This window comes from Hyaena hyaena, unplaced genomic scaffold (assembly GCF_003009895.1).
Source record: "Hyaena hyaena isolate Hyena2069 unplaced genomic scaffold, ASM300989v1 scaffold_76, whole genome shotgun sequence".
In the NCBI taxonomy this organism is placed as follows: Eukaryota; Metazoa; Chordata; class Mammalia; order Carnivora; family Hyaenidae; genus Hyaena; species Hyaena hyaena.
The window spans coordinates 1848208-1862938 of NW_024080709.1; the positions used below are offsets into that span (position 1 = coordinate 1848208).

At 42.1% G+C, this 14731-nt stretch overlaps 1 protein-coding gene across 3 annotated transcripts in view; it reads right to left on the reverse strand.

Annotated features, from left to right (window-relative positions):
* ERCC4 (ERCC excision repair 4, endonuclease catalytic subunit) overlaps positions 1-14731 on the reverse strand; it is a 42261-nt gene that overhangs the window by 25890 nt on the left and 1640 nt on the right. For all 3 annotated transcript variants that reach the window (XM_039233608.1, XM_039233607.1, XM_039233610.1), the window contains exons 2-7: positions 13919-14099; positions 7975-8170; positions 6398-6605; positions 3377-3557; positions 2013-2141; positions 502-612 (exon numbers count right to left, since the gene is read on the reverse strand). In XM_039233608.1, the coding sequence (XP_039089539.1) occupies positions 502-612; positions 2013-2141; positions 3377-3557; positions 6398-6605; positions 7975-8170; positions 13919-14099 (1006 nt within the window). The remainder of the gene's footprint in view (positions 1-501; positions 613-2012; positions 2142-3376; positions 3558-6397; positions 6606-7974; positions 8171-13918; positions 14100-14731) is intronic.

Sequence of the window (14731 nt, forward strand, 5' to 3'; positions counted from 1 at the left end):
TTTTTTTTTAAATAAAAATTTTAACAGGTTTGGTCTTCCGTGCTAACCTAGTAGTATACTCATGCTTGGAGAGAGTGGCCCTAAAATCTGGAATTTTTTTTTCAGGGCCAGGTCAGTGTCACTCCCTAGAACAGTTACATCTTTGGAAAGGCACCTGCTGAGAGTACAAAGCAAGCCAATTAGCTTTCTTCTGGGGGATTCTAGATTGAAACGGTGGTGAATCTGTAGGTGGAGATTTAGCTGCATTTTTACGCTGACGTCTGAGAAGTCCACCAGCAAAGCCCCCTGCTTTCGGGAGCATACAAGGGTTCAGCCAGGAGACAATCACATCAGAGCGACAGAGGACAGACAGGAGGCTGCCAGGAGGATTTCCGTGGTCATCTGGCATTTACTCTCTTACATTTTATAAGCAAAGTAACAGTAAGTTACCTTTAAAGTATTCATAACCAAGACTCATTTGCTCCATTTTGAAAGCAAACGTCATCACCTCGTTTTTCCTACCTGGACCACCAAGAGCTTCACTTTCCTTATTTTCTGCCTCAATTTCTTTCAGCACTTCAGTTAGAGCTTCCCACTTCGGGTTGCTTTCCAGGACCAATTCCTTTTTTGTTTCTGTAGAGGAATAAAAGGATAACCTCATTGTATGGGGTAATATTTACCCGCGGAGTGTTCCCCAGGCTTTCAAAACAGCAGATAACAGAAGCATCAATCCAAAAGCCTGTTCCTTTGAGCTACCTTCCTTCTTTTTTTTTTTTTTAATTTACTTCTGAGAGAGAGAGAGAGAGAAGCGTGAGCAGGGGAGGGTCAGAAAGAGAGGGAGATACAGAATCTGAAACAGGCTCCAGGCTCTGGGCTGGCAGTCAGCACAGAGCCCGACACGGGGCTTGAACCCACGAACCGTGAGATCATGACCTGAGCCGAAGTCAGATGCTTAACCGACTGAGCCACCCAGGTGCCCCTTAGAGCTTCCTTCCTGATGCCAGATAGAAACTACTTTCTTGAAAAAGGTCTCTTTAAGGTCTAAATAGAAGATGCTTCAAATCAACATTAATAGAGGTTTCACAGTGGGGTTCCTGGGGGTTTCAGTCAGTTGAGCATCCAACTCAGGTCAGGATCTCACGGTTCATGGGTTCGAGCCCACATCAGACTCTGCACTGACAGCATGGAGCTTGCATGGGATTCTCTCTCTCCCTTTTTCTCTGCCCCTCCCCATCTTGGATGCATGCTCTCTCTCAAAATAAATAAATAAAACTAAAAGAATTTTTTAAAAAATAGAGGTTTCATAGTGCCTTGAGAGAAAGTTACACGTATGGTCATGAATTTTGAGATGGTTCTGTATTAGTTGTCAACCATGCCACTATATATAAGGTGCCAGATAAGATGAAAGAATTAGTACAGAGGAAGAGTATTTATTATTTCTAAAACCCCATAACTTTCACAATCTTGAAAATGGAATACAAGGAGATAGCAATCAATCATTTCTGTAAGTACTCAAACGCATCACTAACATATTTAAGTTTTGAACTAGACCTTGGAACTAGGCAGAAAGCATCAATCCTATCCCGTGCTTAAAAAAAAAAAAAAAAAACCAATGGTATTTATTATACCCACTAGATAAGTATTGGAATAAACCCATTCTTGCCTCATTCTGGTATATTTACTTTTGTACAGCTACAAGGAATGTTAAATATTCTGTTAAGGCTTTAAGTGCCAAAAGCAGTTATTATTCTGAAGTTAAAAAAAAATGTATCAATCTATAGTTCTTATGTAGCAGTAAGAACACTCTCGATTGCTATCTGGCACTTGTTATTTGGAATCCTCCCACAACGGATTCTAAGACTTGCCAAACTGGATACTTTCAACATACAGTCACACGTAACATACCTTTAACATACAAACACACATTTTTCACATGGCTGAGGGATACTGAGGATTACACATTGACTTGGTACGAATTTTCACACCAAATACTTAAATAAAAGACACAGTTAAAGATGAAGCCTACAAGGTACCTTGCACTTCTTTAATTTCCATTTTTTCAGACATTTTGCTTTTTTTGTTCATTTTGGAATCTGGAAGATGATAAACCCTTGCTCGAGCATTAACAAACATCGAGGTGCTGGAGTCAAGAAAGAGCCAACCTGATATGAAAAATTAAAAAAAAAAAAGCCTTCAATTTAGGCAGAATTGTAAAGACTCTCTGTTGGTCACGTGCCCTATATATACAACTGCCCGCCATCTTGTTCTCCTCTGAACCACACCTTCTCCTTTACTGAGGCCTCAATCACAGTTTGGTTAGACCAGTGGGCTTTCAAAGTGGGGCCTACTGACCCTTGGGAGTCACCAAAATGTATTCAGGGGGTCCGGACCTCAAAACTATTCTCATACAAATACTAACTCATTGCTTGATTTTTTTCCCCACTGTGTTGACATTTCCGATAACGGTGCGAAAGCATCGGTGGGTAACACTGCGGGTGCCTGAGCATAATCAAGGCAGTGGAACCAAAGTGTACGAGTAGTCAATGTATTTTTCATTGCTATGCATTCATAGCTTATTACTTAAGGTCTCTGATGAAGCAATGAAAACAATTAATTGCAGGAGTGCCTGAGTGGCTCAGCTGGTTGAGTGTCTGACTCCATATTTCTGCTCAGGTCATGATCTTGAGGTTGTGGGACTGAGCCCCGCATCAGGCTCTGCACTGAGCGTGGAGCCTGCTTAATGTTCTCTCTCTCTCTCTCTCTCTCTCTCTCTGACCCCTTTCCCTGCTTGCTTTCTCTCTCTCTCTCTCAAATAAAATAAAATAATTTTTAAGAGTTAAAAAAATCATTAATTGTATTAAATCTTGGCCTCAGAGGGCAATGGACCCCACTTTGAAAAGCAATGGTCTAGCTGAACAGTGACAGAGGTCACAATAGTGGGGGCAGAGGCGGCTGGTAGAAAAAAAAGATGGCAGCCAACTGTGTAAGTTTGGTTCCCTACAAATCTCTTCAGTCTTCAGCACCTGAGCCGATGAAACTCTAAACTCCCTTGCTGTTTCTTTGGAGAAAATGAATCTGAAGTTCTCAACAGCTAAACTTCCAGAACACAACCTATTTCTAAGCTGGGGACTGCCTGTGATATACAGAGTCTTTTCTAGAAATAAAACTGCCCGGAATGGATATGAATATTTATTATTATGCAGAACAGAAGTTAAGTAGGCGGAAACATTAGCTATCAATAAAACCTACACCCTTATGCTATGAACATAAAACGTAATTTCAAATCTTCGTAGACCATGTAGTTGAATATAGCACTCCCCACATTTGATTCCCCAACAAAATCCAACACTTTATTCAAATCAGCTCCCATAATAATATTAGTATTTTTATCTCCCACCTGAATTCTGACCAAAAGCTTTCTCTGTCGCTCTCAGAGATTCCAGAAGATTAAGGAATGTGATACAATCATACTGAGAGAGATATTGCAGCAAAGTTCGTAATATCTTCAAATCCTGAACCAAGGACTTAGTCTTGGCTCCAAGCTGGTGCCACATGGGATCCAGATAATGGCGGATTGTCTAAAACAAGAATACAGTTTAGTATTGCTAAAAATATATTCAATATAGTTATTATTTTTTTTAAGTTTTTGTGTTTATTATTTGAGAGAGACAGAGTGAGTGCACATGAGCAGGGGAGAGGCAGAGAGAGAAGGAAACGGAGAAAGAGAATCCGTCGCTGTTGGTGCTGAGCCTGATGCAGGGCTTGAACTCATAAACCATGAGATCATGACCGGAGCCAAAGTCAGACGCTTAACTGACTGAGCTACCTGGGTGTTCCCACTCATTTGTTTTTACGAAATATCAAAGCACACAGCTTAGACCCACCCAGTTTCTGCCAAGTTTGGCCTGTGACCCTATCCTGGATACATAAAGGTGTGGGATCCAGTTGGACAGGGAACAGAGAACACATACCAAGAAAAATATATGGTATCAAATTAAATAACAATGTACCTTAACTTGGTGCTATAAATGATTTGTTTAGGGTTTTTTTTCCCCCAATGTGATTCACAGATGGGAACGTATTTGTTAAATTAACAAGGGACTACATCTGAATATTTTTTGAGACCCAAAATGTTGCCTAAAATGAAGGACAGCTTTGTAGGTCTATACCTATCATGTAGGTATCTACATATTCACAGCTATATACATATATACATACATATATATACACACACATGTCCTTCACAAACGGATTCTTTTTTTTTAATGTGTATTTATTTTTTTGAGAGAGACAGAGTGGAAGCAGGGGAGGGGCAGAGAGAGAGGGAGACACAGAATCTGAAGCAGGCTCCAGGCTCTGAGCTGTCAGCACAGAGCCTGACGCGGGGCTTGAACCCTTGAACAGCTGGATCATGACCTGGGCTCAGGTCAGACACTTAACTGACTGAGCCACCCAGGTGCCACCACAAACTGATCCTTAACTAAAAAGGATAATACTTGTAGCATAATGTGGAAGCAGTATCACTACACAGCATCTTATATAAGGAATTTAATACTCAGCAGGAATAATATCAGGATGACTGTATAATTTATTGTCCAAATGGGGCTCTTGTAAAAATGAAATTATATTATTAATAATCACTCCAGGACAACAGGTAGATTCTGGAACTGCCCTAGACAAACTGGAACATATAACTGCATGCCTGCTTGGGAAAATAATCTACAAAAGTTACATTTTCCGGGCGCCTGCGTGGTTCAGTCAGTCGAGCGTCCGACTCTTGATTTCTGCCCAGGTCATGATCCCAGGGTTGTGGGATCAAGCCCCATTCAGTGTAAAGCCTGCTTAAGATTCATTCTCTCTCTCTCTCTCCCTCTCTCTCTCTCTTCCCCCCTTCTCTCTCACTCATGCTCTCACTCTCTCTCTTTAAAAAAAAGTTCTTTTTCTGGGGCGCTTTTTCTGGAGTATATGACTTCGGCTCAGGTCATGATCTTGCAGTTCATGAGTTCGAGCCCCACTTTGGGCTCTTTGCTGACAGCTCAGAGCCTAGAGCCTGCTTTGGATTCTGTGTCTCCCTCTCTCTCTGCCCCTCCCCTGCTCACGCTCTGTCTCTGTCTCTCAAAAATAAATAAACGTTAAAACATTTTTTTAAATAAAAGATAAAAAAGACAAAAAATGTTAATTTTCTAACAACATGCAAGTTATGTCTGCATTTACGTCTGGTTGAGGAAAAAATATCCAACTTAATACTCTGACCTTTACTAGCTAGGGAATGAGAAACAGAAACTTAGTACAAAACATATCAGGCTAATTTTGTTTTTTAATAAGGACACATACATTCTATTAAAAGAATGGGAAGGGGTTTTTTTGTGGTTTTTCTTTGTGGCTTCATATGCTCTAAACCTTATGAACACAGGAATGAAACATACGTGATTCGTTTTATGTATCATTATTTTAGTAAAATGACTTTCTGGAAGAATCAGAGATATGAGGAGTTAAATTTTCCTTTCGGATAATCACTGTGCGTTATTTCCAGTGACATAGAGATGGATTCAGAATTTAAAAGATAGGAATTTATTCCACCAAAAAACAGAAAAACAAAAAAGCCGCCTGGAAATTTATTAAAAGTTGGCATTTTCTAGATCTATAATTCAATCTTAGACATTTATACATCCGTATTAATATTCACCTCTGATTTAAAAAAGGCAGTTGGAATAAAAGTTCCTTGGACTAAAAGTCTCACCATTTTCTAAATTGAAAATATAAGTTTAGTAGGACAGAGTAAAGTTCACATTCCTCAGTAATGAAAACTCATCCCAATTATTTTTATTCCAAACAAAAGATCATGAATTATGAAGCATTGTTATGTAAAACTCTTCTATCTATAGATATCCAATTGCTGTCATTTCAGAGCAAAAAGGTTATTTTTCCTTCCCTTAATTATACTTAAAATACAAGATAATTACTCTATAACTGCAAAAAATAAGAGTTGTGCTTATCGATCAGCCCATGTATTCTATTATAAATTATTACTCTCCAGTAAACCAAATTTAAATCACCTCCAGATTAATCTTAAAATAACAATTTCCAGGATGCCTGAGTGGCTCAGTTGGTTAAATGTCTGACTTTAGCTCAGGTCATGATCTCTCAGTTCACGAGTTCGAGGCCCGCATCAGGCTCTGTGCTGACAGCCCAGAGCCTGGAGCCTGCTTCCAATTCTGTGTCTCCCTCTTTCTCTCTTCCCCCCCCCCCCTTACTCTGTCTGTCTGTCTCTCTCTCTCTCAAAAATACATTTTAAAAAACATAAAAAAATAATAACAGCAATTTCCTATTAAGGACACTGCAATTACCAAATAACTTGGGCTCTTTAAATCCGTAACCTAACATACTGTGCTTACAAGGAAAAAAAGAGGCAGAGTACCTTGTCAAAGGGTTTTCCAATAGCATTTTCTAAAGACAAATCTTCAACTTCGAGCGATGGGTTGTGGCACTTTAGTTCTTTGAGACACGCGTTTAAGATGTCCAGGATGGCGGTCTGTATGGCGAGCATGGCGGGCGTCATAGACACGTGAATTTCCACAACTTCAGGTTTGTGCTGCTCTAAGAAGGAGTTTACGGCTACGTGGAACCTACAGAGACAAACCGTTTCCAAGTGTTTTCTCGAGACCAGAAATAACACGGCTCTCGGTTTCTGCTCTCACAGTGTTTTTGGAAATGCAGTGAAGACACAAACCAAACAGACAGCAAAATGACAATGTTTTCAGAAGCACTTTAAGTCTCAAAGATTGGATGTATTCGTTGAATAAGGCGGGGGCCAGCAAAAATATGGTCTGGGCCCAAAGCAGGGCCTGTTTGTATTTTTTTAATGTTTGTTCATTTTTGAGAGAGAGAGACAGCATGAGCAGGGGAGGGGCAGAGAGAGAGGGAGACACAGGATCGGAAGCAGGCTCCAGGCTCTGAGGTGTCAGCACAGAGCCCAACGCGGGGCTCGAACCCACAATCTGTGAGACCATGACCTGAGCCGAAGTCGGACGCTTAACCGACTGAGCCACCCAGGTGCCCCCTGCTTTTTTTTCCTCTTCCAGCGCCTGTTTTTAGAAATAGTCTTACTGGAACACAGCCGTGCCCAGGAGGCTGGTGTTGTCCATGGCTGCTCTCCTGCCCTAACAGCACACGGAACCACTGTCACAAACCACATGGCCTGCGAAGCCCAAAATATTTAGCATCTGGCTCTTCACAGAAAAAGAATGCCGATCCTTGAGACAGCATAATCACAAAGGAGAAAGACCCTGGCAATTACTCTTAAATGAAATGTAGTGTAACCAAAATACTATTAGCACAGGCTACGAGATGTTTGAACATTGAAACCTACCGGATTTGCCTAGACATTTATGTAAAGTCTTCAAAAATCTTTGTGCTCTGAGGCGCCTGGGTGGCTCAGTCGGTTAAGCATCTGACTTCGGCTCATGATCTCGTGGTTCATGAGTTCAAGCCCCGCGTCGGGCTCTGTGCTGACAGCTCAGAGCCTGGAGCCTGCTTCGGAGTCTGTCTCCCTCTCTCTGCCCCTCCCCTGCTCGTGCTCTGTCCCTCTCCGTCTCTCAAAAATAAATAAACATTTAAAAAATTAAAAAAAAATCTTTGTGCTTCATTCCTCAATGGGTAATTTTCAAAGTAGGAGTCTCGGCCGGTAAATAGGTAGTTCACCTAAACCTGCGTATACGCGAGGCTCTAGATTCCCTAAGAGTTTTGCTAGAAGCGGCAATACAGTGGCTGCCCTTAGATGGATTTGATGGGCTACCAGAAAAGGAACTACCAAATCTCTCTCTCCTTTTAAAATAATCACAAATGTGGTGACCATATGTTTCTGTTTGAGGCACTTGCTTTGGACCCGGCTATCCGACGTCAAGCGCAATTCCGATAAATTTTACATCATTTTAAGGTGCACACTTAAGTCACAGTGGATTCTCTCACAGAAATTTGTCACATAATGCTATTTACCTTGGCCACAGGTACAGCTTTCCGACGAAAAGATTTCTCATCACTCTTTCCACATGACAAAAACCAGTGTCAAAGGCGACAGCATTGTCTGTGAAAGCTTTAATAAAACCACGCTTGTTTTTCTGGCGAAACAGACGCAAGATGAATGCTTCTTGACAAGACTCGATTATCCTGTGGGCTCTGTACACCAAGATGCCTGAGAGGAGATTATAACTTAGATTCCAGAACAGACAGGGAAGTTCATGCTCGTTTTCATTCACTGATTTCACCACATTTCTCTCGAGCACAGGCAGGTGCTCGTCCGGGCCAGAGATAGAGCAGTGAACATACAGACGTAAACCCATGCCCTCACAGTATTTGCAATACACGATATGAACACAGAGACGATCTAGTAAGTTACAGAGTGATTAGGGCTGGGGAGGAAAAAATGAATCCGAGAAGGAGGAGAGGGAGTGTGTGTGAGAGGTGATGGTGGGCAACTTTAGAAAAGTGGCCTCACTGAGGCTCGATCTGGGCCAAGGCAAAATGGAAATGAGGAGGTGAGCCTTGTGACCACATGTACCAAGACTGTCTGTTCCAGGCTGAGGGGACAAGAAGAGCAAAGGCCCTGGGGTGGGGTGTGTCTGGTAGGGTGGAGGAAGAATTTCTGAAAGCGAAGTTGCTCACTAACTCTCTTTTCATATGGGGACCAGATGTGAACTCCATAAAATACAACCTTTTCAGAAGTCTGGGTGACATCCGCACCACCCACTAGAATAATTCAGCTTTTGGAATCAGAGTATATTCAACCGAGAGATAAATTAGCCCATTAAAATAAAGACCTTTAATGAATATATTTACTACATCTGTGTTTTGGGGTGGTGTGATTAGGACACTTTTGAGATCACAAAAACAAGGACAATTATTATATGTTTCCTTATTTATAAAATCAGAGTACTGACCAGATGATCTTTCTTAGGTGTCTATGATACAGTCACAGGACATTACACATATATGTGCCATTTTGATGCGGTGTGATCAGCAGTAAAGTAGGAAGACACATGACATAAAAGTGCACAGATGTCATTTCTGAATCAAAAATTCAATTATTCTATGATGATTTTCAGTCTACATCAAGCCAATCACCTTATATAAAAACTTGTCATAAATGTGCGTATGTGTTTTTGTACCACTTCCCATGATGCCTAGGGTCTGCGAAATGACCCTAGGAGTGATTTATGACCCCTTCTAGTAGTTCAGGAAGCTCAATTCGGATTCTGCTGTTTTGGCGTTTAAATTTTGGATCGAGGTGGAGAGAGCTACAATTTATTCTAGCTAAGCAAACTGCTCTTCAGATATGGTAAAAATTAATAAGTGTTTTTAGGAATTTATAGACAAGGATTTTCAATAACTGCAAAACGTGTACACTAATTTACGACTCAAAAAGGATACTGAACTTGGACGCTGGGCTTTTCCAAGTACTTTACTGGGCTACACTTTGCTGGACTAGACTGAAATATTACATAAGGTTGAAGTAATAAGGGTGGACTTCTAAAGGAAAGATGGACCTCAATTTAAGAGAATGTTGTGCTCCGGGACACCTGGTGGCTCAGTCAGGAAAGGGTCTGACTCTCGATCTCAGCTCAGGTCACAATCTCACAGTTTCAGTTCCTAAGATCGAGCCCCACATTGGGTTTTGCACGGAGCCTGCGTAGGAGTTTGTCTCTTTCCTCTCTGCCTCTCCCCTGCTTGTGCACCCATGCACGCATGCTCTCCCTTGTCTCAAAATAAATAAACAAACATTAAAAAAAAAGAAGAAGAATGTTGTGTTCCAAAAGGCTGTCATTCTTTTGGAACCCAGCTGGAGGAAGAAAACTAATACACTCTCCCGGACACTGGGGTTAGGTACTTTTGCAGATTGATATTCATTTAACCCTCATGATAATTCTACGGGGTAGGTATTATTATGAAATCAGGAGAGGAAAACAGGTTGATCAAGGTCATCTGACAAGCAACGGGAGACTAAAGGTCCAAAAGCATGTGTGTCTGAGGACAAAGCCTGGTTTCTCCTAAGCGACACCACCTGAGGACCGTCCCCACCCCCACCCCAGCATTTTAAAAGCCAGCAACAAGGAAACACAAGCAGTTTGTATTTTTGGGGGCAACTGTGGTCTCACCAAAACCTACTACATTTCACTTGGATGCTTCCAGAACGGCTGGCATCTCATCCCGTACTGTCAGCACGTCTTTCCATCCGTCTCCTCCACTACACCGCTCGAGGGCAAGGACACCACAGCAACAAGCAGTCATCAGAGAAGGCTCGACTGGGTGCGGAGCACACGCTAGGAATTTTACATACCTGATCTCATTTCACCCCCGCGCTAAGCCTAGAAGGAAGGCACTGTTACGGCCTCCCGCGGACGGGTGAGTAAACGGAGTCTGCCCGAGGTCACAGCTTTGGGGCACGGCGGACGTGGGGTCGAACCCCGAGGCAGCCTAGCTCAAGAGTTCACCAGTGTCTCGTTCATCTGTCTCCAGGACCTACCACACCTGCAAACAAGGGACCCTTAGGACATTAAACGTCTGCTGAGTGAACATAAAACTGAATTAGAGCACTGGGCACAACAATCTGACATGTAGCGTGTGAGGGTGTTTTTAAGTCTCCTGTGTGTCTGAGTTCTACTTGGGGACGTGAGGAGCCGTTGTAGCAATGAACGCCTCCTGTCCAGTCTCCCGCAAGTACAACCAGGGTCTCTATCTGCACAGGTCTCTCACTACTGGGGAGCTGTATTTGGCAGGAACCCTTGGGTGGGGTGTGGTGGCGGATTTCACGGGTATTGATGGCAGAAGGGGGGCAGGTTAGGGCTGGGGCCATTCAGAACTTTCTGGAGGGTTACATGCTTCAAGGACTGCTGTTCGGTCTGTCCGAGCTGTGGTGAAAGCGTCATCACGAGCCTGGGGTGGGATGTGGAGGGTGATCCCTCCGGTTGCAGAATCCTTAGGGGGTTCACGTCTGGCATTCAAACACATTCCATTCAGCCAAGCGGCCGTGGCAGCAGCAGCGCCAGCTTCATTATTGGCTGGGGCTTGATCAGAAATGGACACGGGACTTTGAGCCTTTAATTAGGAACCACCTATAAGCTATAATTTGGAGGTTTCCTTGATTCATACCACTCTCGGCCAAAGTAGGCTGAACTGCTACTAAAAGTCAGGGCAATACTGACATCTAGTGGTAGTTCCAGTACATTGCCCCCATTTTATCCACTTAATAAATCTAAAACTAAGCTAAGAAAGCAGCCAACAGTAAGACTTTACGATATATCAGAATTTCTGGTTATGAAAAGCCAACACTTTTTTTGTTATTTATTTATTAGGCACTATACTGAGCCATTTATTTTTACTCACTTAATCATTATAATAACTCTAGAGGTACTATTTTTCTGAATCTAAGAAATGAACCCACAACTCATTTTTGACAAAGCAGGAAAACAGTCTCTTTAACAAATGGTGCTGGGAAAACATGACAGCGACATGCAGAAGAGTGAAACTGGACCACTTTCGTAAACCATACACAAAAATAATTCGAAATGGATCAAAGACCTAAATGTGAGACAGGAAACCATCAAAATCCTAGAGAACACAGGCGGCAACGTCTCTGACCCTGGCCGGAGCTATTTCTTATTAGATATGTTGCCGGAGGCGAAGGAAACAAAAGCACAAAAAAACTGTTGGGACCTCATCAAGATAAAAAGCTTCTGCATAGTAAGGAAGCATAGTAAAGGAAACCATCAACAAAACTAAAAGGCAGCCTCCAGAATGGGAGAAGATATTCACAAATGACATATCTGATAAAGGGTTAGTATCCAAAATCTAAAAAGAACTTCTCAAACTTACCACCCAAAAAATAAATAACCCAGTTCAGAAATGGGCAGAAGACATGAACAGATACTTTTCCAAAGAAGACATCCAGATGGCCAACAGACACATGAAAAGATGCTCAACATCACTCATCTTCAGGAAAACACAAATCAAAACCATGATGAGACAATACCTCATACCTCTCAGAGTGGCTAAAATTAACAACACAAGAAACAGCAGATGTTGGTGAGGATGTAGGGAAAAGGGACAGACACCTCTTGCACTGCTGGTGGATATGCAAACGGGTGCAGCCTCTCTGCAAAATGGTATGGAGGTTCCTCAAGAAACTAAAGATAGAAGAACTACCCTACAACCCAGCAATTGTACTATTAGGTGTTTACCCAAAGGATACAAAAATACAGATACATGCAGGTACATGCATTCTGATGTTTACAGCAGCACTGTCAACAACAGCCAAATTATGGAAGGAGCTCAAATGTCCATCAACTGGTGAATGGATAAAGAAGATGTCGTGTATCTACACAATGGGATATTACTCAGTCATCAAAAAGAATGACTCCTTCCCATTTGCAATGATGTGGATGGAGCGAGAGTGTATTATACTAAGTCAATCAAAGAAAGACAAATATCAAAGGATTTCACTCATATGTGGAAGTTTAAGAAACAAAACAGATGAACATATGGGAAGGGGTGGAAGAGAAGAGAGGGAAACAGTAAAAAGAGATTCTTAACAACAGAGAACTGAAGGTGGATGGAGGGAGGAGGGTGGGGGATGGGCTAGATGGGTGGTGGGTACTAAGGAGGGCACTTGTGATGAACACCGGGTGTTGTATGTAAGTGATCAATCACTGGATTTTACTCCTAAAACTGGTATTGCCCTGTATATGTTAACTAACTTAACTTTTTCTCTTTAAAAATGAGAAAAAAGAAAAGAGAACTGAGGCTCACAAAAATTAAGTAACTTCCTCGTGAGCGGTGGCATCCCCATTCAAAGCCAGGTGAGTCCGACCTCACCGCCTATGTCCCAAATTATAACAATTACAAATGTTATAAAAGTGTAAAAAAACTTTTCTTCAATCAGTTTACCATGAGCTGCATAAAGCATTCATTCATACATGGATTCATTAAACATTTCCTGAGGGTCTTCTGGGTCAGGGCAATAGTGGAATATATGATTATGAACCTCACCGTCTCTCTGGCCTCTGCCAAGTTCACTGAAGATTACAGCTTATTCACACAACACTCATCTAGCAAATGTGTGGGTTTTTATTTTTTAATGTTTATTTATTTTTGAGAGAGAAAGAGAGAGAGAGGAACAGAACACGAGTGGGGTAGGGGCAGAGAGAGAGAGAAGACACAGATTCCGAAGCAGGCTCCAGGCTCTGAGCTATTAGCACAGAGCCCAACGCGGGGCTTGAATCTACGAACTGTGAGATCATGACCTGAGCCGAAGTTGGACGTTCAAGTAACTGAGCCCCCCAGGCGCCCCTGCAAATGTGTTTAATACCCACTGTGTATCAGGTCCTTAGCCTGGGATGAACAAATTTCTCCTTGTGCTTATGAAGCTTGTTATCTAAGAGTGAGACAGAAAAATATACTGGCAAATATAATGGGTCTTCTTTAGTGATATGACTGGGGAGAAGCACAGTGTAACCTGACGGCAGAGAGGTAGGGTCTTCAAATGAGTGGTGGGAGGAAATCAGAAGAGGTTTCGAAATGCATGAATCATAATGAAACCGAATTCCTTTCCTATGTTAATTCTAGCTCAAATTAAGCCATACTTCTCAAAATAATTAAGCAATGACCTGGTTTAATTTCAAATCATAGGGGGGATGAAAAACTCTTTAAAGAGAAAACCAAATATTGTAGGAAATATACCAAGCATCGTTATAAACATTCCAGGTCTGATTAGATTCTAAATGCAAATGTCAGCCAATTACCAAGTATTTACCAGACAGGAGCTTAGAAAACCAGGAAAAGTCATTCTTAACTTATTCAGGATACGAGTACTTTTTAACCATCTAAAATGACCCCCCAAAAAAATGCTAACGTATATCCAAATAATGATAAGGTGTCAAATTCTTACCAGTGATTAAATCTGACGGTATTCGATCAGTCAAGAAGTCAACGACAAGTATTCGACTCGTTGCAAATATCACCCCTCCCTGCGTGTAGACCTCATAGCGACTGTTACTTGTGATTTCATTTGTGACGCGGCGAGGGAGATGTTCCACTCCTTCGATCTTCAGCTGATTGATAAAATACTCCTACGGCAAATCAAATTTGATCAGTAGGCTGTTTTAACACAAGGGCAGTTTTTACTAGGTGGCAAAGTCTTTGTATTTATTATGTTTTTTTAGTGTTTATTTCTGAGAGAGAGAGAGAGAGAGAGAGAGAGACAGCATGAGCAGGGGAGGGTCATAGAGAGAGGGAGACACAGAATCTGAAACAGGCTCCAGGCTCTGAGCTGGCAGTCAGCACAGAGCCCGATGCCAGGCTCGGACCCATGAACCGTGAGATCGTGACCTGAACCTAAGTCGGACGCTTAACTGACTGAGCCACCCAGGAGCCCCAAGGTCTTTGTATTTAAAACAAGAGATAAGGAACTTCAGGAATATACAAACCAAGCTACTACTTGAGGTGATCAACCAGTCATCGACATCTAACCAGGCTTTTATTTTTGTTTTGTTTTCGGGTTTGCTCTAAAGGATCATTGCACTTGAATCATGAGCACTTTAATAACAGTAACCAAAACTTTAAAAGCCCTCAGTTAAAAGACTGCTGCTAGCTCGAAAATCCTTCCCATCAGAGGGGCGCCTGGGTGGCTTAGTCGGTTAAGCGTCCGACTTTCGCTTAGGTCATGATCTCGCGGTTCGTGGGTTCGAGCCCCGCGTCGGGC